This window comes from Ahaetulla prasina, chromosome 11 (assembly GCF_028640845.1).
Source record: "Ahaetulla prasina isolate Xishuangbanna chromosome 11, ASM2864084v1, whole genome shotgun sequence".
Taxonomy (NCBI): domain Eukaryota; kingdom Metazoa; phylum Chordata; class Lepidosauria; order Squamata; family Colubridae; genus Ahaetulla; species Ahaetulla prasina.
Window position 1 is genome coordinate 28284051 of NC_080549.1, and position 22992 is coordinate 28307042.

At 44.0% G+C, this 22992-nt stretch overlaps 1 protein-coding gene across 2 annotated transcripts in view; it reads left to right on the plus strand.

Annotated features, from left to right (window-relative positions):
- AR (androgen receptor) overlaps positions 1-22992 on the plus strand; it is a 215305-nt gene that overhangs the window by 141795 nt on the left and 50518 nt on the right. For both annotated transcript variants that reach the window (XR_009156682.1, XM_058196667.1), the window contains exon 4: positions 15321-15608. Coding sequence is in view for 1 of the 2 variants with exons in the window: in XM_058196667.1 (XP_058052650.1) it covers positions 15321-15608 (288 nt within the window). In the remaining variant the exon portion in view is untranslated. The remainder of the gene's footprint in view (positions 1-15320; positions 15609-22992) is intronic.

Here is a 22992-nt window from a genome sequence, read left to right on the forward strand (position 1 = left end):
CGTAAGTAACCCGGCCCTATGCCATGGAGCGCTTTGAAGATAGTTACCAAAACCTTGAAGCGCACCCGGAAGGCCACAGGTAGCCAGTGCAGTCTGCGCAGGAGAGGTGTCACATGAGAGCCACGAGGGGCTCCCTCTATCACCCGCGCAGCCGCATTCTGGACCAACTGGAGCCTCCGGGTGTTCCTCAAGGGGAGCCCCATGTAGAGAGCATTGCAGTAATCCAGACGAGATGTCACGAGAGCATGAGTGACCGTGCATAGGGCATCCTGGTCTAGAAAGGGGCGCAACTGGCGAACCAGGCACACCTGGTAAAAAGCTCTCCTGGAGACGGCCGTCAAATGGTCTTCAAAGGACAGCCGTCCATCCAGGAGAACGCCCAAGTTGCGCACCCTTCCATTGGGGCCAATGACTTGCCCCCAACAGTCAGCCGCAGCTGCAGCTGACTGTACCAGGATGCCGGCATCCACAGCCACTCTGTCTTGGAGGGATTGAGCTTGAGCCTGTTTCTCCCCATCCAGACCTGTACGGCTTCCAGACACCGGGACAGCACTTCGATAGCTTCGTTGGGGTGGCCTGGTGTGGAAAAGTACAGCTGAGTGTCATCAGCGTACAGCTGGTACCTCACACCAAAACCACTGATGATCTCACCCAGCGGCTTCATATAGATGTTGAACAGGAGGGGCGAGAGAATCGAGAGTATGTCCTGAGATGTTCTATTCTTCTAATTCTTAGCATGCAGCTTAAGAAGTAATAGAACTATCAAGGCTTAAGGCTGCCTGTTCTTTGTCACAGAAACCATTTAGCTTTTTCAACAGCACTAGATGATGGGCATAGATGCATTTCCTATCCCACATCTTGAGCAGTGGGTTGGACTAAAAGACCTCCAAGGTCTCTTCCAACTCTGTTATTCTGTTCTGTCCTCATCCAGAAGAGAGGCAGCAGAGAGTACAAATGTGGCACAGTCTCAGGCTCACAGCTGGGCTCCTTTGGACTTATTTTCACAACCAGGGACCCATATGTTTCCAAAGAGAGCACATTTGCAGCAGTACTACTGAGCCTCAGACTCTGCTTTGATGGTGTTGATAAAGCACTGATCAAATCATAGTTCTAGCTCATGCCATTTCGGAACAAAGTACAAGCCATATATACCTTTATGACAGGCTAAGCAAACCAGCCTTTCCCACCTGTTGCTGTGAAAGTTTTGATCCCAGCCCAGCTGGGGTGCCAGGATGCCTCTCATTCTGTAGGCAGCGGAGCAAGCCATACCTTATCTTCACAAGATGTGCCAGGGATGTTCTAGCTGTCTTTCCAACTGAAGTAGTGAGCCCTCGGGTTAGAGGAGTTGTGGGCAAACAAAGGATCTGCTAGGCTGCTTCACAGGTCCTGTCCTGAAAGACAAAGTGCTAAAGTTGATTTCAGCCAGTCTTGTTGCTAAAAGCTGATGCAAGATTGTCCTGCTGTGGATCTGTATGGCAAACTCTAGGATGGGCAAGATAAAGAAGAATCCATAATTGTTCACAAGTCTCCTTGAGCAAGACTGCAGTCAAAAGCCACTTAATGTTGCTTTCACAATGTTGATAAAAAAGATTGTGAGATGCAGAATGAGACTTTTCTGTGCCAAATGCAATATGGGGGAAGGAAATTCATGCAGTTCTTAGGTCACTATCCTGAAAAACTGCCCAAATAATAACCCAGCCAGAAGGATCCGTGTAAGCCGACTCCTTTTCATTTGCATCTTTTTCAAAAGGCTGAGCTCTGGAGATCCCAGCTGTCCTGTGGACGTCTCTTTGTCACCTCTGGACAGAGGCATCCTGGCTCCAAGGCCACAAACTCCCAAGAGCAAGATGTGCTGATGGGTGTCAGATGGTTTCCTGGGAGTTTAACTGCCAAACAGTCTCCTGCTAGGCTTTGTTTTGACCAAGCTAAGAGTTCCCTTTTAGAAAGAAAATCTGTTTAGTCGAATGTTACAAATAAAACTCAGTCCTTCCCAAGGTCAGGTGCTTACTTGGGACGAGCAAATAAATGCTGCGTGTGTATGTGTGTTCGTTCCAGGTCACTTTAACCTTTTCTGCCTCCTGGCTCGTTTTATCTTTCCTTTTAATGTTAGCTTGAAAGTAATGGTGAAAATGTGTGCTGTGAATTAGTGCCCACTATCCTCCCCTTTTGAATCTCTCCCCAAGTTGTTTCTGTCTTGACCCCATAGAAAGGTGCAAAAACCTTCAGTGGTTGGATATTTGTTATTAACTCTTTACTAAAAGGAGGCAGTTGAAGTGCCCTGTTTGGTGAGAAAAGGGGAGTCTACTGAGTGGGAGAGCAGGAAAAGAGACTTGGTGTTCTGACCAGTAGAATCTCTTTTATTCTTCATGCAATTCATTATTGATCTAGTCCACCAGATGTCAAGAGTAGGAGAACCTTGACTTTAGACTTGCATTCTTCAGACTTGAGCCAGCCATTCAATCAAACCCTAATGGTGAATGTTAGCAAGCTCCAGGTTAAAAGCTGCCTGGCCGACTCCGGCGTCCTGCTTTGCAGTCGTAGCTCTGCCTATCTTTAAAGCCTCCACACCAATACAGCACTGCAGGCCAAGAAAGGCCTCATTTGGAGCAAGAAAATGGCAGGGCCGAGTCCAGGCCATCACCCAGAGTCAAAACCTGGCTCAAAGATATATACAAGTACACACACACACGCACATAAACAAATCCAAGAATCCTGTGTCCCACCAGCAATCCACCAATCCGACATCAAAGCTCTCACACTCAGGATAAAGGAACTTGCAGGGAAAAAAGAGTTTCAGAAGTTACCAACTTCATTTGTTTTAAGTTTTGTTTTTAGTCTAACAAACAATCAAGGTGTTCAGAGTTGGCAACATATTAAATAGAAAAATAACTAGCTAAAATCAGTGTGGTAAAATAACAAACTCTACAACTGGAAGCCAGAAGATGGAAAATGTGCAACAAATGCTATTTTCATAACTAAGTCGGGGAAGGAATCCAGCAAATAAAAGTGACTTCTCTGCCATCATTGGATTTATTTAAGCCAAACTGACTGAGGCCTTCTAAATGGCCCTAGAGCTGCTTAATGCTTGTTCAGTAGAGATCCCTCCGTGGCCAGTTTGTAATCTTCAATGTCTCCACAAATGATTTAGATGAGGGGATAGAAGGAGACAACACTAAAGTGGCAGGAATAGCCAACAGGCCAAAAGACAGAGGGACCTGGACAGACTTGAATCCTGGACCCTATCTAAAAGTTCTAGAGGGACCTGGACAGACTTGAATCCTGGACCCTATCTAACAAAATGAAATTCAATGTAGAAAAAAGTAAAGTCTTACACTTAGGCAAGAAAAACCAAAAATGCAAGATGCAGGTTAAGTGAAACCTGGCTCAATAGCAGTAACTGTGAGAAGGATCTTAGTCCTGGTGGACAATCACTTAAATATGAGACAGCCATGTGCTGCAGCTTCCCAAAAATGCCAATGCAGTCCTTATCCCTCTGTTAATGTCCCCATTAACAGAGGGATGGAATCGAGGTCATGGGAAGTGTTAGTACCACTTTATAATGCCTTGTAAGATCACATTTGGAATGCTGTATCCAGTTTTGGTCACCACAATATAAAAAAGATGTAGAGACTTTGAAAAGAGAGCAGAGAAGAGCAACAAAAATGATTAGGGATCTGGAGGCTAAAATATATGAAGAACGATTTGTAGATATGGGTATGTCTTAATAATGAAAAGAAAGACTGGGGTAACATGATAGAGTTCCAATATCTAAGCAGCTGCCTTTAGAAGGTGGGGGGGGGGGGCAACCTATTTTCCAAAGCACCTGAAGGCAGGACAAGAAGCAATGGGTGGAAACTAATCAAGGAGAGATCCAACCTAGAACTAAGGAGGAATTTTCTGATCTTGAGAACAATTAATTGGTGGAATGGTGGCTTGCTTCCAGAAGTTATGGGTGCTCCATGACTGGAGATTTGTAAGAAGAGACTGGACAACCATTGGTCTGCAATGGAGAGGGTCCCCTGCCTGGGCAGGAGGACGGACTATAAGACTTGGTTTAAGCCTGAGCTTATGTTTTTAGCCCAACCAGGTGTGAATGGCGGTGTACTTCTGGGTGTCTAGAAATGTCTCTGTTAATGTGATTCTCTTCTGCTTCCCTTGAATGTTTCTTGTTTGTGTGACTTCTCTCATAGACTTCCAGAGGTATCTGTGAACCTAGCCAGCCACGATTGGTTAATAATCTCCATTTTTCCAGTTAAACAGTATGGGCATGGTGCCATAAACCGTTTTGAATAGAGCTGTGTTTTCTCAGCTACCTCCAAGGCAACAGAAGGCCTGCCTGCCCTTCATTAGAAATGGGGATCCCAGGCGCCACAGTTGCCAAAAGATCCTGATCAAGGGTGCTCTTTCAGGGTCTGCCCACCCCTGCCCTGGGCATCTTTGGTGGTGTGATTTTAAAGACACTCAGGATGAGCGATGGCCTTCTCCCTTTCACTAGAAACCATGTTGCATTTTTATAGCCATGGTGCCTGCCTATCTACTTCGCAGGGCTCAGCCCCAAAGGCTCTTTTTCAGCTGGGCTTAGGAGTCAAGGAGGAATTTTGCAAGTATGCTTCATTTCTGACCTGCCCTACTCCTCTGCCCAAGGCACGGCTGGCCCAGTTTCCAGCTGCATTGGGCAATGTGCAGGACAAATGGGAACATACCAGGCTACCCTGGTTTTTCAGCCTGAAGCACCTTTTGTACTTCCATGGGCAGATGGGGGCGGGGAGCATGTGACCGGTGCCAGTGGTCACTTCCCCCTACCAATGTTTCTAATGATAACCCAAACATTAAAAATCCAATATGGCATATTCTCTCTCTCTCCCTCCCACTTGCACACATACACACACACACACACATACACACACACACACACACACACACACACACACCTATTTGAGCTGATCCATCCGTTTAAGTTTTAACAGCCGCCTTCTCTTGAGGAAACCAGGCATCTTGTCTTTTCCCATCCATAATCAAAGCTACAATCATTATCAGCCGGAAACCAGGACTTATTCCCCAAAAAGCAGAATCTGTCATTTTGGAACAGTTGGGCTGATGGGAGGGGGAGGGGCTAGACTGGATATAGCAATCTGTTTGTCCAAACTCTGGAACGTTTTCTCTAGGGTTTCACTAACTGACCTCTTGTGTATTAGAGGAAACAAGCTGGGCCTGCAAGTTTCCTAATGGGGCATTCACTATTTCCAGAGTGGCGCTTTTTCAAAAACTCGGCAACTTTAAGATATGTGGACCTCAGCTCCCAGAATTCCCTTGCCAGCATGCCTGCAGACTGCACATCTTAAGGTTGCTGAGGTTGAGACACACTGCTATGGCAGTCTGCTGCAACTGCCAAAAAATCTAATGCAGTCCTGAGCTGCATCAACCGAGGGATACCCTCACAATCACGTGACATGTTAGTACCGCTTTATACTGTGCTGCTAATACCATACTTGGAATACTGCATCCATTTCTAGTCACCATGATACAAAACTGTTGAGACTCTAGAAAGAGTGCAGAGAAGAACAGCAAAGATGATTAGCAGTCTGGAGACTAATAATATGATGAACGGGTCAAGGAACTAGTTATGTCTAGTTTAAGAAAGAGAAGGAGTAGGAGTAACATGATCACAGTGTTTCAATAGTATTTGAGGGGCTGTCACATAGAAGAGGGGGTCAATCTATTCTCCAAAGCCCCTGAAGACAGGACAAGAAGTAATGGATGGAAACTTATCAAAGAGAGATTCAGCATAAATAAAGGAGATATTTCCTGACATTGAAAACAATTAATCAGTGGAACGGCTGCCTCCAGAAATTGTGGATGCTCCATTACTGGAGGTGTCTATGGAGATTCTCAGAACTGAAAAAGCTTCTTAGATGAGAAGCAAAATGTCTTCAAGGAAAAACCATGTCCAGTAAAAACATTAAATAAATGCTCTCGCAGTGGCAACGTTGTGGCTACTGAGGTTTATCCAAGGCACAAATGCTCAGTCTTACATATTGGAAAAAAGAACCCAAACACTAAGTACAAGCTTGATGGACATTACCTTACAGATGATCCCCACTCTGTTAAAGTCCTTGGAGTTTTCATATCAAATGATCTAAGTGCCAAAGCCCACTGCAACTACATAGCAAAGAAGGGTCTAAGAGTTGTAAACCTAATCTTGCGTAGCTTCTTTTCCAAAAACACTACACTACTAACCAGAGCATATAAAACATTTGCTAGACCAATTCTTGAATACAGCTCGCCTGTCTGGAACCCATACCACATTTCAGACATCAATACAATTGAATGTGTCCAAAAATATTTTACAAGAAGAGTTCTCCACTCCTCTGAATACAACAAAATACCTTATACCACCAGACTTGAAATCCTGGGTTTAGAAAACTTAGAACTCCGCCGCCTCCGACAGGACCTGTGTTTAATTCATAGAATCATCTATTGCAATGTCCTTCCTGTTGAAGACTACTTCAGCTTCAATCGCAACAATACAAGAGCAAACAATAGATTTAAACTTAATGTAAACCACTCCAATCTTGATTGCAGAAAATATGACTTCAGTAACAGAGTTGTTAATGCTTGGAACACACTACCTAACTCTGTGGTCGCTTCTCAAAATCCCAAAAGCTTTAACCAAAAACTGTCTACCATTGACCTCACCCCATTCCTAAGAGGTCTGTAAGGGGCATGGATAAGAGCACCAACATGCCTACCATTCCTGTCCTATTATTCCCTTTCATTATATCTAATTAATATAGTTATTACATACTTATGCTCATATATATAGTTGTTACACGTCAATGCTTATATATACTGTTATGACAAAAATAAAAATAAATAAACAATGATTACTAACTGAATACCTCTTAGCATTTGCAGTGGTCCCATTAGCTGGAAAGCCCTGAAGTTGCAGTTGCAAACCATGGAGGTCATGAGAAGTTGGGCAAGGCTGCTCCAAGTTCTAAACATTGACTGAAGTTGCAGCTTCTCTCAGAAGCGGCCATGCAGGCAACTCTGGAAGGTTCCATCTTTCCAAATGCTCGGCCTCTTCCTTGCCTCCCTTGTGGGCCACCACCCCATGTAGTCAAAACAGAGAGACTGTTGTGTCTTTGGAGCGCAGATAGGCCATGATATGCTGACCATGGAGCTTGAAGCAAAACTGCCTCAAGGTTAAGAGAGGAGCGCAGCCATGTTCGTGGGAAAGCTTATCAGAACATTGCGAGACACGGTCAGATCATGTTCAGCCATCTCCTTGTCACCATCCCAACCTGCATAAATAATGGCACAGATGTCATGCTGCATTTTGCTGTTGTTTTTCAAAGGTTGCTCACTTTTATTTTTTTATTGCCATGTTCTCATTTTTGCAGAGCAACCTCCCTTAATTGCTCTTACTGCAGATCATCCAAAACATATAATTAAAGATCAGCTTTTGAATTGATTTATTGAGCTGCTCTTTGATTTGACATTTTTATGTTTGGAAGCTTATTTTTTAAATTATGACCTGAGGAAGTTTCAGATAAGTATCATTTAATGTAGGGAGCCAGATCCTCCAGGACAACAGATACCGTTTTATGCTTCTCTTGCTGAAGTGAAGCAATCAGGATTTTTCTCTATCTCTTCCCCATTATTTCTAATTAATTATTTTATTTTCTTCCAAGCTGGCTTTTGAGAAGGAGAAGGAGGTGGTAGAGCTTCAGGGATATATAAAAGCATTTTATTGTCTAGAATGACAAAATGTGGCTTTTTAGACTTTTATAGTTGTGAGCAAGCCAATTATTAAAGCAAACAGTGGAAAATAAATAAATAAAGATTACAAACAGTCCATTTCGGAGAATTAGAAAAGTCATAATCACAGACTTCCTGGGGTTTTTATTCGTATCTGTGTAATGTGATGCCAAGGTCTGAAGGTTGCCTGGATCGGCTTAAATCTCCCTGGCAGTGCAGCTCTTTGGCCCTGCAGAACATACAGGACTCGGCAGCCTCTTCAGCCGCTGAGCTCAAGCAAGGTGCAGGGTTGGCAGAGCCTGTGATAAAGAGATAGAGATAGATAGACAGACAGACAGCGCCACCGTTTCTAGCTGGATTTAACCAGCCAAATTATTACAAGGACATAGAAAAACGTCTTTCTTTTTCTTAATTCTGTAGGGCAGGGTTTTTAAAATTGCTGCCCTTTCTCCTGGGTCATGTGGACAAGCTAACAGTCCTTGTCTAAGCAAAGCCCAGAACAAGTCTTGACAAGCTGTGGTTGGGCCTGCAAGATGCACCTGCAAGGCTGGGTGGCAGTCAGAGCTCCCTCCTTGGCCTGAGCCAGTTGAGGGCTGCCGTTCTTTCTGTGATGAAGAGGAAAAGTCCACCCAGGACAAAGGGAGAATGCGGACTGGGCCAGGGAACCTGAGCTTCAGGAATTGTGCAGAACTAGGCAAGCTCATTCCTCCAATTAAAAATATGGTTCAAATGTTGAATTCTAATGGAAAGTTTTTATTTAAAAAAAAAAAACCTACAAGGTTCTGTCACTAGGTTTGTTTGTTTGATATGCTTAATGATGAAAGGTGGCGTGTTTATATTGTGCCACTAGCACAAGTAAAATCATTAGCATTGTTCATGGGCCAGACAAAGTCATGACTCACTTAGGGCAGGGGTGGGGAACGATGGCCCTTTTATGCAGTGGTGGGATTCAATTTTTTTAACAACCGGTTCTGTGGGCGTGGCTTATTTTGGGGTGTGGCTGGCTGGTCATGTGACCGGGTGGGCGTGGCTGGCTGGTCATGTGACTGGGTGGCCATGGCTATGGGCATAGAAACTACTCAGAGGGCTAAAAAAAGTCATTTCTGACCAGTCCTCGCACTTTTGACCGGTCCTCGCACTTATGACCATCCTCACATTAATGCCCATTGCAGCATTTTTAGCAACCATGTCACTCATTTCACGACTGCTTCTCTTCACCACGGTTACAAGATAGGGTGCAAAATGTAAAATTTGAGGACAGTCGTAAGTGTGAGGACCGGTCAAAAGTGTGAGGACAGGTCAAAAATAACTTTTTCAGCCCTCTGAGTAGTCCCTATGAACAAAATGCTGCAAACAGGCATAAATGATGACCGGTCATAAGTGTGAGGACTGGTCAAAAGTGCGAGAACCTGTCAGAAATCACTTTTTTCAGCCCTCTGGGTAGTCCCTATGTGCAAGGGACTACTCACAGGGCTGAAAAAGTTATTTTTGACCTGTCCTTGCACTTTTGACCAGTCTTCGCACTTACGACTGTCCTCATATTTTACGTTTCGCACCCTATCTTGTAACTGTAGTGAAGAGAAGCAGTTGTGAAATGAGTGACACGGTTAAGATGCTGCAACAGGCATAAATGTTAAGGTGGTCATAAATGCGAGGTCTGTTCAAAAGTGTCAAAACCTATCAGAAACCACTTTTTTCAGTCCTCTCCCAGAGTGATTTCTGACAGGTTCTGATACTTTTGACCAGTCCTCACACTTACGACCAGTCAACATTTATGCCTGTTGCAGCATTTTTAATAACCATGTCACTCATGTCACAACTGCGGTGCTTCATGTGACCGGGTGGGCGAGGTCAGGTGGTCATGTGACATAGCTTCTTTGCCCTAATGACAGTTTGCTACAACGTTTGTAAGTGTGAAAAACGGTCATAAATCACTTTTCAGTGCCATGCTTGTTAAACCAATTACCAGAACAAATCCATTCTCCCTCCCTCTTTCTCTCTATCTCTTTCTCCCCCTTTCTTTCTTTCTCTCCTTAATCTCTTTCTCCCTCCCTCTTTCTCTCCTTCTTCTTTCTCCCCACTCTTTCTCTCACTCTTTCTCTCCTTCATCTCTCTTTCTCCCTCCTTCTCTTTCTCCCCCCTTTCTCTTCTTCATCTTTCTCCCCCTTCTATCCTTCATCTCTCTTTCTCTCCTTCATCATTTTCTGCCCCCTTTTTCTCTCCATCACTCTTTCTCCAGATGGGGTAGGGTAGGCTGGCGCTGCGTGGGTGGGAGGCGGCCGCAGGACAGTCCTGCTAGGTGGGCGGCAGGCCGAGGTGATTGACACAGGCTTCGCTGCCCACCCGATCCAAGCTCCTCGCTGGCCGCGCTTTAATCGCTGGCTAGAGAGACGCTTGGATGCAGGTGGACCGGGGAAGGAGGATTAGCAGGCCACCAGCCACGCGAGGGAGGCTGAGCGCCTTTGAAGTGACAACTGGCAAAGCAAACGCGGGGGAAGGGCTTCTTCCCCCCTCACAGAAGCCCCACAGCCAGCGCCCCTCGTCCCCATAGAAACACCTCCCGGTTTAAAGGCCCCTCTCCGCGGACTCCCAGGCCCCGCCCTCCGCCTCTCATTCCCAAATCCCCCCCTCCCCTCCCCAACAGTCCCAGTGGGGGGGAAATCTCTCACCGGCCCCCTCCCCCTGCAACTCCCCCACGCCCCCCCCGCGCGGTAGGTTTGGTTGGCTTTGGTTTCAAAACAAAGTTCCGAATGGGCAAGACGCAGGAGGAGCCAGGCCCGCGCCCCGTGACGTGTTTCCGGAAACCGGTATCACTGCAAAAAACCAGGGAGGAAGGGAGGGAGGCCGGGGCTACCACAGTGCGTGGAGAGATGCCCCCCCACCTACCTCAGTCGAGTAAGGATCACGTGAGCCCAGGAATTCTGCTCGCGATCGGTGCAGAAGAGGAGGAGGAGGAGCAAAGGAAGGGCCACATGGCCAGCGAGGCGCTTTAATCGCTGGCTAGAGAGACGCTTGGATGCGGACTGGCTTCTGTCGGATCAGATCCATGCAACCCGCTGCCCACCCAATCCAAGCGCCATGCGATTAAAGCACCCACTGACCGAAGCCTGCCTGCATCCAAGCGTCTCTCTAGCCAGCGATTAAAGCACCTCGCTGGGCACCCGATCCAAGCGCCACGCGGCCGCCGACAGACACCAGTAAGTAATGGTGGGGAGGGGAGGGGCAAGGGGCGGGGCGAACTGGCAATTTAACAAACAGTTCGGCCAAACCGCCTAGAACCGGCAGAATCCCACCACTACTTTTATGTCTTGTGGGCTTCAACTCCCAGAATTTCTGAACCAGCCAATAAAGGGGCCATTGTTCCCCACCTCTGATTTAGGGAGTCAAAAATTTGAGGGCCCTTTCAGAACCCCTGAAATGCAGCACTTCTGTGAAACCGGTGGCGCTTGTACCGACACACAGCCAGTTCTGCAGTCCCCATTTGTGTCCCCCAGCCTGGCAGTCAGCAGCCTAAAGGAAACGCAGAAGGGCAAGCAATTTCTCAATTTCTGGCAAAACAGAAGACAACCCATAAAGTCAGGATAGCATCCTGGTTGTCTAGGGAGATATGGCTCCCTAAGTCTCTCTCTCTCTCTTTTTTTTAAATGCAACCTTATTTGGATATTAAGGGAAAAATTAATAAATTGCACGATAGTGAAGGGAATATGACCAGTGAAGAGTAGAACAATTCAGACAGATTAGAGAAGGGCAGCAAAGGTTATCTGAGGCGCAATCAGAAAGTCAACCTCCAAAGAGAAAGAGTGCTTAGTTTTGAAAAGAGCAGTTTGTCACATTCAAAGTCGGGAATAATGGATCTAAGTTACCTCTCCTTCTTTTTTTTTGAATCAAGTTTTATTGATTTTGTTTTCTTCACACACACCCACACATTTTGTGAACAGAGTATTGGCCATATCGTATCTTATACAACTTGTCATATCCAATTACATTTTACTTAGTTACAATTTCTGCCAAAATATTCTTTTTCCATAATTTGAATCATATCTTAATATTTCTATGCTTATTTATATAAACAACTTCTTTCGCCCTCAAGTTCTAATTTCTCCATTTTTAGTCATATATATTCTCTTTCAATTTTTTTGATAATTCATTCTTTATCCTGACACATTTAAACATGTTTGGGGTTGCCTTTCTTCCATTTCAGCTTTTTTGTTTTACAGCAATCTTTCTTCTCTTTCTTTCCTCTTTCCTCTCCCTCCCTTCTTTTATCCTTCCTCCTCTCTTCTGCCCTCCTCTCCTACTCCTCTACTTCCCCATCCTTTCTCCCCCTCCTCCTTTCTTCCTCCTTGTCTAACCTTCTCTCCTACTCTTATTTCCCCTCCCTTTCTTCCTCCCCTCTTCCCTGTCTTCTATTCCTCTCTTTCCTTCTCCCTTCCTTCCATCTCCCTACTTCTTCTTCCATCTCTCTCTATTGCTGTATTCATTTTCAATTCAGTATTTTTCACTATGGTGTCCAGGCAACTCCGATTTTTCCTCCATTTATTGAATGCATTTCTCAAAATTCCCATCATATCTTTTGATTATTAATGTATTTCAACTTATTTCATTTTTACCTTAAAACCTTTTAACTAAGTTAACCTTCCACCTCTTATTTTCTTTAATTCCTAATTTCTTATTCCCACATCAATGATTCTTCTTCTCTTTTATTAGCATTTCAATTTTATATCTCACTTTCAGTTATTTTCATATATAAACCATTCTATCTTTCACATTGCATCTGCTGATCTATTTTACATTAAACAATATATTTCTTTCTTTTTTGCTTCTTACATACATTTCATTTCATCCTTACTTACATCATTTACTAACATTTCAATTTTGTATCTTAATTTCAATTAATTATTCCCTTTTACAATAATCTATATATTTCTTCTAATTTATTTCTTGCGTACAATTTCTACTACTAATACCATTCCCTTAAATCAACATATTAATGCTTTAATTCCCTTTCTACTATCCTTTTTTCTTCCCCTTTTAACCATTTTCTTTTAGTCTCTTCAAAATTCCATTTCTTAATATTTCCCTCCCTTTCTCCCATTCTCTTATTTCCTTCTTTTTCTTTTTCTTTTTGTATTTATTGTATCTTCCTTCCTGCATCCTTTCTCTAGTTTTTAAGATTGTTACCCTTTTAATTCTCCCTCTCAATCTTTTCCCATTTCCTTCTCTTCTCTTCTTTTTTGAGAGATATTCCCCCTTATCCATTTTATTTCATTACTGTCAATCCTGATGTAATCACCTATATTTTTATCTTCAATTATTTTATTTCTAACATTTTGTACTTGCTTCTCGCGCATACTTTCTTTCGTCTTTTTTTGCATTCTAACCAGTCCTCCGCTTCTTTATTTCCCTTAAACACTTCTCGCACCTTCTGAAACATCTCCCTTAATTCCCAACTCTCCATGTTATCAATTCAAAGAGAAAAGGTTTTTAAAATTTTATTATTATTTTAGTTTATGTATAATTCAAATTAAAGTCCATATAATATCTCTTTTTTCTTTTTTCTTTCCAAATAGTGTCAGTTCAAATATTCATTTAAGCCATTCCAGTTTGAGACTTTATTCTTTCCACTTCTTTTTGAAATCGTGCTCCAGCTGTTTAAACAAATACTCCTTCAAAAGCTTACCACAGTGATATGAGTCTTATTACAACATTTCTTTTTCACCAGCAGATGACACTCTCCAATTCACAAGTCCCCAGGCAACAGAATATCAGTTGTAGATCCACAAAGGCAGTACTTTCTCTTCTTCAGTTAATTCCTTTTATTGTTAAAGAATGCTTCCCTCAGTTTTTTTTTCTTATATTGTTTTTAATTTCTTCCAAGTCCAGTTCTAAATCCAGGTGGAAGGTTTTCCTTTTATGGCTTTGATTTTAAAGTTCCTTTTTGTTTTTTTGTTTTTTTGTTTTTGTTTTTTTTGTTGTTTTTTCTCCTTCACTTTGAATTCCCAAGTGCCAATTAGCCGCTTATATCAGGTTAGGACCTCTTTTAAGCTTTAGAAAGTTTTTCTTCTTACCTGTGAGTTGGCCAATCACTCAACCAATAACGCTCCTGCACAATTCTTAGTCCAGTTGCCCCAGCTTGTAGCGGTCATTTCAAAGGCCGCAACCCCAGCCGCCAGATCAAAGAGCTGCCTCTGACCCTTCAAGGAACTTGCCTGTTCCTGTTGATCTTCCAAGGTGCCTCTCTTTCTCCCCCATCCCTCCAAGACGGTTCCGGTCCAAAGACCCCCCAACAGCGGTTGGGCTGGGTTTTCGGAAAGCTCGTCGCAGCTTCACTATTTCCCAGCCAGTATCGCCACAGCGGTTCCGGTTCCTCTGGATCTAAGTTATCTCTGATCCCATTTGAATATTAAGAAATATTACTAGACCTTAGTATAAACTATAGTATGAAATGGAGAACTGATCTGTACTGAGTGGATGGGGGAGGGGGAACAAGGGGAACAAGGCCCCCTCTGTGCTGTTGCAATAGCTGAGCCTCCCTTTTTGCCCAGTCTTGGTGGTTTCCATTGTGACGAGGAGCAGCAATAGAATTCACAGCCTCCAAGTGGCTTCCATGGAGTCCCCAAATTAATCTTTTAAAATACATCATTTAATTTTTAAAAATGACATAGGCTTCCAGAATTAATGAGAATTCTCCTAAGACATCTGACAAGATTTTGGGGCAGGGTAGGTCATCAAAGACTATTGCTGCATTTTGCCCTTGAGCATGGAGACCCTGGCCACATAAAAAGGGGGCCACCCTTTACCTTGTAGAGAGCATATCTACTCTTCTAGGATCAGATCAAAAATTTATACAATATGCTCTTTTATTTGGAAGAACGGTGGTCAGAACTCTTAGTTATTCAGAAATATAAAAGAATAATGATGAAAAATTCCTGTTACATTCCTGCAGCCATATAGTCAGGCTACATTGCTGCTCTGGGCATTGGGGAAAATTCCATATAATTGTAATGTGAACATCAGCAGTCAGTACTGAATATCGAGAAGCATTAAGAGGAACATAATTCCATCTTGTCACAAACACAACAGCAGCATTTTAGGGGCAGCCACCACCATCATGATGTCTTATCATTCCCAAATGGTTTGCTCAAATCCTAACACATTAATTTTTGTAAACACTAAAAATGTTCCTTACAAATTTGTGCAAGCCTGCACTGTGAAACCTTGTGTGAGACAATTAGACTCTCGATGTTCATGAAAATCTTACAAAGTTATTTCTTATTTCTTGGCAGTATGTTTCCACGACTGCCTGGCTGCCTTAAAATTCTGTCGTGCTCCCTCTCTGCCTGGGCTGCTGGCCAAAGGAATCCAGGGGGGCCCCATTGGTGTTCTGGTGGCTCCCCCAGAGTATCAGCAATAGTGCCCGAGAGCAGCAGGTTTATAAGGTTTAGTTATATGAAAGAAGCCTCCATAAACTTTTCCTCTTTTAATGATGTGCCCACTCATCGTATAAACTGTCAACCTGTTACGGAAAGTTTTCTTAGAAACCCTTTTTTCCCTTTCAGCCCGCAAGTTAAAGAAATTGGGTAACCTGAAGATGCAAGAAGAAGGGGAGACAGCAGGGCCATCGAGCCCCACTGAGGATCAAGCCACGAAAATGCCCATAGCACACCTTGATGGCCTGGAATGCCAGCCTATCTTCCTCAATGTCCTGGAAGCGATTGAGCCTGGCGTGGTTTGCGCAGGGCATGACAATAACCAGCCCGACTCCTTTGGCTCCCTTCTGACCAGTTTGAATGAACTTGGAGAGAGGCACCTGGTACATGTGGTGAAATGGGCAAAAGCCTTACCAGGTAAGAGGCACTTTTGTGCACCCCCATCCAGCCTTATCAGGATGGTAAGGGGAGGGTCTCAGGTGGTAGAGGCACTGGGGGAGGAGGCTTTCCGGCAATCTTAGAGCTGAAGGCTAGACTGGAGATTGAAAAAACTTCATGGAAGAAGGTGATAGCTAACATAGAACATAGACTAATAAGGTTTGAAGGGACCTTGGAGGTTTTCTAGTCCAACCCCCTGCTTTGCTATTGCCACAAAAACTGCATGCAATGGTCCATGAGGGGTTGCATTTATCTCAAGGAAACCTGACTGAGGGTACGTGGCGTGGATACATTCCTTGGTATCCGTCAGGTTCCTGCTGACATTAGACTTAACATTTTTAAATGCAAAGAAAGGGCCAAGGGATCTATTGCCTATTTATATTTCTTGGCTTCACATAGGTCCTGTTGGTATTTTGAAAAATAATAATAAAAAGGCTCTCAAAAATCAAAATGTGTCCTTGAGCCTAGAAAGATTGTCACCCCGAGAGCAGCCATGCAAACCCACCCACCCCCACTTGGCCAGGATTGTGCTGAGAAATGCCGGCTGCCATGCAGGGCTTGGTCTGCCTCTTGTTTCCACACTCCCCGGAGTCCTTGCCTCCCTCTCTCTGGCCAGAGAAGGTCCAGCTTTACTAAAGGTTTCTTTGCTGCCCAGCATTTCTTATTTGAGGCTTATTTTGACTTGATTGATTGATTTGTCCTCAGCTTCAGTTTCTTATGCAAAATAAGAAAAATGTTTCCGTTCAAATATTACACAGAGTTCCTTCTTCCATTATCGTGCATATTCTTTGAAATTAAATTTTGTTGTTTTCTTCCATTGTCTGCTGTCAAAATAATGGGTAAAAAGCCAGTTGCAGGGGAAAATCATACATAAGAAATCCATCAGTGTAAAAGAAAAGCAAAAGAAAAATCCCATACCACCGTTCTATAGAACAAATGAAAGAATCCAGTTTTTCAAAATATTGAAGGAACTTAAAGAACAAGATGCTCCCGGAGAAAATATGTTTCAGACAGCTCCGTGAGAGCTTAGCCTTCTGATTCTTTCCAAATGGCCTTTTCTTTATGCACCACATGCAAGCAAATCAAAATGTAATAGGGGCAGCTGATAGTTCTATTCCAGTCTTTGTCTAAAAGACTCAAGCGATGCACCTGAAACAGTTCGTGTTGCATAAAGTGCACAAGGTGACCCTGTCCCAGGAAGCTTCAAGGACCCGGAGACCACACAAAACCCCTCGCATCACCCATGGCTCTGAATTGCCTTGAATCGGGCCAGGTAATGGGGACCCCACAGGCCTTCTCCCCCCTGGGTTCAGTATTTTTTTATTTTATTTTGTCACAACAGTATACACAAGCATCAACATAAAACAACAACACATCATATAAGCATATATATGAGCAAAAGTATGCAATAACTATATTAATTTGATCTAATGAAAGGAAATAATAGGACAGGAATGGTAGGCACTTTTGTGCTCTTATGCACGCCCCTTACAGTCCGCTTAGGAATGGGGTGAGGTCAATAGTAGACAGTTTTTGATTAAAGCTTTTGGGATTTTGAGAAGAGACCACAGAGTCAGGTAGTGTGTTCAGAAACCTGGACTGCTGTGAAGGTAAGCACAGTATATTTTATTCTCCCAGATATTCCTCAGGAAAGGGGGCATGCCAGTGCCTGGGAAAGACAAGAGGAAAAAGCTTCCTGCAGAGCAGACCTTGGCGGAGGAGGCAAAGATAGTTTCAGATAAAAGGACAGTTGGGGATGAAACCTTTTATGATTAGGCAACTCTCCTTATGAGAATTTTGTAATGCCCACAAAATTCCACCACCCCAAAAGGTTTTGTGTTTACAACAAGTGTTCTTACCTTTAGAGCCTGAGCTTTAGGGCTATGAAGAGAAGTTTGAACCGCCACGGAGTGGGGGCTCCTACCCCCCCCCCCCCCCCGATGACCTGGGCCTCCAGAAGCCTCTCTAGATTATTGCTCTGGATTCATGGACAATATCAGGACAAAAATGCACTAATAAGGCATAACCAGGAAGCTGGAGATCGAAATTTAAGTGCCAAATACAATGGTGCTTAAAGTTTGTGAACCTTTTGAATTTTCAATATTTCTGCAAGTACCAAAACTAGATAAAGAAAACCAAATTAAACTAATGAGTCAAAAACATTCACTGATTGATCGAGGAAAACGATCCAAAGCGATGTATTTATGTGTGGCAAAAGTTTGTCTCCATCTCTGCTTTCAGTAACTGGTCTGCCTCCCACCCCTCCCAGACAGCAATACCTGCAGCTAAACGTTTCTGATAACTGCTGATCAGCCCCTCCCCTCAACTTGGAGGCCTGTTAGCTCGGTGCTTCCTCCAGAACAGCTTCCTGTCTCTAATTTCCCCTTCAAATGAAGCCTGGAGGTTTACATACTTTCATTAGGCACAAATAGTAGATTTGGATAATTTTTCTGAATGACTAAATGAAGGAGTATTCTGGTTCTGACTGATTAATTTGTAGGATGCAAGAGGCATCTACTTCCTTTTTCAGCGTCACCTCAGTCCTGCTTATAAAGTATTGCCAATTCTAATTTCTCCTGATTTTCATGAAAGCTCCATAGGAGTTATCAGTTTCATTAATTTCACTTTTCCCACCAATGTTCAATTTGTACATATGCCTGTCTCTGTGTGCACACTTAAGCAAGTCGTATTCATAAAAGAAAGAAATTCTACCACCTTAATTGATTGTTAAGTCTCCAAATACCTGCTGAAATACAAATTAAGGTAATTAAAAGAACAATGTTTGTTTTTGGTAGTAGAATTCTACCTCCTTTCATTAAATGCCTCTTCCTCAAGAGGGTCTCCATCTATTTTGGATAGTGATCATCGCATCATCCCTGTCACACACACCCTCATCGTTCTGTGGACACGGACACGCTAACTGGGAATAATGTTGTTGAACTCTTGTTGAACACGTATGCAGGACCTTCTTCTGGGGAAGCTGCCTTGCCATATGGGAAGCCATCCTGTCATATGGATCCCAGCACAGAGTCCCCTCAGAAGAATATGCTAATTACATCCGTTGCAGATGAAAGCTGGTTGCCATGCTGGAGGAAAAGGTGAACCAATGGAAGGCCACCTTTGTTCCATAAGATTTCAGACCTGAAGGCTGGCGGGGCAGAGTCCGCTGCCCAGGACAAGGGGAGAAGAGGTGGGGAAAAATACTCTGGTGAGCATTGAAAGGCACAGCAAGAAAGAGTGGCTAAAGTAGGAGAAAGACTGCATCACGGGAGCCAACCAGCTGAATGTGGAAAAACAGCTCCAACCAGCTGAGAGGGAGTCTTTTATACCAGTTTCTCAAAATACAATGGAAAGGACGTGCTTCAGCCACCAACAAAGCCAGGCTTTCCACCGAGGAGGTAAAGTGATACGGGCGAGAAATTTACTGACACAAGAAACAGAAGAGCATAAGAAACAACCCTCTTCCTGATGGATATGGAGAAAAGATGATCTAAACTCATCAAATTGATATCGGCCGATTCATGTGTGTTCTGATCCAGTTAAACAAGATTGCTAAAAGATAAAAACTCTTCAGAATATTCCCAGCGACTGTATAAGCCTGGGCAGGCAGGTGGACCAGCTGGAGAGGTACTAATCCTCCCTGCTTGTCCTCCACAGGCAGGGAAGGAAAATCAGGACCCTGGAAAGAAAAAACAGGCAAGGAATGTCCCATGGAGAAAGTCCTAAACCCTGACCTCCGTCGCCAGTATAAGGGATTCCTTGACAAGAATGTGCTAGAACCCATAAGAGAAGGGAAAATATCCTTAGCAAAAGCCTTGCAGGGTTTAGAGAAGATTTTAAAATAAATTGAAAGGAGGCAGCAGCCCAGATGTCAGTAGAGGAAGGCTGGGCATTAGAACCAAAACTGCAGATAATAATGGCAGAGGAATGAAATGGAAAACTTACTTAGAAATCTTCAGCAGATGACAGCAGGGAGGCAGTAACCCTCCCTGTACAAGATCAATCACCAAAACAGACAAAATATCTGCAGACAAAACAGAGGAACTAGAGATCTTCAGGTGGGAAAGTGAATGGGACAAGTATGATGGGTAGGCATGGTGGAAGCCTGCTGAGATGTTAGAGTAGAATGCAGGGCTATGACTTGTTCAAAGCAAATAGACCCAACTGAAACAAAGGGGAATAGTTTTCGGTGTAAAATGTCATATGCCTATATAGAAAATCAGGTCCCTGATTATGGAATTCAAGTTGAAGGCATCTGGGTGACATTAAAGAGAAGGAAATGAAAAGGATTCTGTTGTGGGAATTTGGTACAGGTCGCCTGCCAAAGCAGAAGGGGATCAGAAGGTGTCTTTCTAAATCAACCTTGGAATTTCTTACGAGATCAAGACTCTTGGCTAACCCACTAGGAATGGCACCAATTCGGAAACTGCTAGGAAAGAGAAGTCCAAGAGACTTCTGGTCTCTCTTGGTGGTGAGAATTTTTTCAGTCAGTAGAAGAGACAAGGCAGTCAGGCTGTCTAGTACCAAATCCTGCAAATGAGAGGGAACAGGCTGATGAATTGGAAGAGTCAGGTATCTTGGGGAACAAAATCTGCCTATGTTGGAGTAAAAAAAGAAATCGATGAGGAAAAGCTGAGACAAGTCAGTGGACTTTGGGATGGCAGGAATTAACAGACTCTGAAAAAAAACATCATCATAGCTGGCTGGAACTTCTAAAGGATGTTCAGAACCACGAGGGAAGGAAGAACCGGGAAAAAAGACAGCCATGAATAATCTCCAGGAGAAGAAAAATGAGAAAAGCAGAGGCCTGGCTACACAAATTGGGAGGGAGCTCTTTGGCTTGCCAAGAAGGACCATGGAGTTAGAGTCCAGTCTCCTGGACAACCAGGGAGGAAGCCGGGGGGTGGGGGTGGGGCTCAAGCTCTGCATGAGATGTTGGGGGCAATGGAGGAATAGCCAGCCTAGAGTCATGATAGACTCCACCTGATTGGAAGTTTTCAGACTGGGGCTGACTGTCCTGGATGGCTGAATCAGATCAGAAGTTGCATGACATGACATTTGTTTAGTAAATTTCTATGGCTTCCCATCTCAAAGGCTTGACTCGGGGCAACTAACAATATGAACAAAGATTTCTAAAAATATACAAAAAACAGAAGACATCCAGCAGCCATAGAAAAAATGACAAAACATCAGCCCAGCCTTCAATATGGCTAGCGGACGGGCTCCATCATGCCGCCAGGACCCAGACTCTGGCACAAAGCCAAGATTTCAAGGCCGTATGGAAGGCCAACAGGGATGGGGTCCCTCTAATCCCCTGTCGTGTCCCACTCCTCCGCTGACGGCCGGGTCAGGGAAATCCGAATCAGGTGTGCCTCTGCAGCTCTGCCAAAGTCCTAGCAAAGTCCTCAGGGCAGGCAGGAGACCAGAAAGTGACTTCAGCAAGATATGTTTAGACTTTACCTGACTCAGAGAATGCCAGAAAGCAGATCCTTTATATAGGCCATGGGGTGTGGCTCCATGACTCAGCACTTATCCAGGCCTGCCCCTCCCTTCCTTCTGTTGCCTCCGCCTATCAAGTCTTCTGACGCGAGGGTCACTCCAGTCAGCAGCTGTTGGCAATAGACCTCCCTCAGGCTCACATGCTGTGGAGGAGGGGGAGGGGTCTAGTTGCTCCGTTTGCCTGGGCATGGAGCCAGAGCTGGGGGCTGGAGATATTTCCTCCTCTTCAGCCTGTCTGGGCATGGAGCCAGGGCTGGGGCCGGGAGGCAAAGTAGAACATTCCTCCGTGTTCGGAAGCAGATAAGAAGGCCCCGGCTGTGGTGAGATTGGGCGAGACACAACATCCCCAGACACCAGGCGCTACAATAAAAAGCCGATAGGAGATTGGACCCAGAGCATATCCTGCTGGATCTAACAGGATGGGGAGATGCTGCTGGAGGGAGAAGGCCCCATAGGTAGCTTGGCCCCAAGCCATGAGAAGCTTGAAAGATAACACCAGCACCTTGCATTGTATCCAGAAGCAGCCTGTGTGGCCTGTGGAGTAGAGGTGTGACATGTGCCAAGCAACTGGCACCCATCATAGCTCCTTCCGCTGCATTTGGCACCAGGTGAAGCTTCCAAAGACTCTTCAAGGGCAGCCCCATGAGGAGCGTATTCCAGTAATGCAAGCAGGATTTAAGATGCCTTTCGATCCATACATTATATGATCCTTCTTTATTGAAAAGAAACAGACAAAAAGATCAGACGACACTCTGGGCTTTCTTTTCTGGTTTACGAGAATAAAGAGGTTGTCAGTTCATCCAGGCAAATTCAGAATATTTTAGTTTTTGACTTGGTTGCAACTGCATTGAAAAATTGGGACGTAATAATCTAATGAAGCATTTAATTTCTATTTATTCCTATTTTACAGAACTTGATATGCATAACTGTGGTTTATGAATGAAAACCTATCCCACCAATTAATGAAGAAATGTGTACTAGAGCAATTCAATTCTAAGCAAGGTAGAACCAGCAAGTCCAGGAGGGCTCCTAGACTTGCTCCTGAGTTGCTCCTGAACTTCAAAACTTCTAATACTATTTTAATTATTCAGTCATATAAAAGAGGGGAAGAAATGTAGAAGGGGGGAAGAGCTCTAAGCATACCTGCTTCACCATCCACATTCAAACAAGCTCTTTCTCCTCCTGCCTCCAGCTCTCCAAAGAAAGCGGCTGGAGCCAAATTGTTTAAACTGTTAGAAAGACCAAGAATTGCCATCCATTTTGAAAGGATAACATTGCATGGAAGATGTTCGTTCTGTCAGTCTTACATTCCCAAACCACTGCTTTTCTCAAACTGTCATTTCAATTTCAGTTAAATTATATTTTTTAGATCCTATTCCTGAAATTGTGAATAAGGATAATGAGAAAGTCACTCCTATTTGAGATTGTAGGTGTCATGTCACCACGACTTCCAAGACCGATGTCTTATTAGCAACCCCATAACTTGCTGGTGGTTCTTATCTCTGTTAAAATAGAGCTTTTTAAAAGTACTGCCTGATTATTAACTCCTTCTCATTTTGAAGGACTCATGTGGTAAATGTTCATTAAAACTTGTGGCCTAATATAGAACGAAGCATCCTAGAGTTTGAGTGTTTTCCTTTCCTGTGTCTGGAAAGAGCCAAGAGAACTCCTGAGCCAGATTGGCTGGTTTCAGCAAAGGGTCTGTTCCACGTGCTCCCAGCCTGACCGGCTCCCTTTCCTCTCTTCGGCTGCTGCTCCCAGGGAGACGAGGATGGAAGGGTAGCCGAAAAGAAGGCCAAGGAAGGGGCTTTTGCTGGGCCCTCTCTTCCTCCTCACTTTTGCCTTCCCTTCATAAAAAATGTAA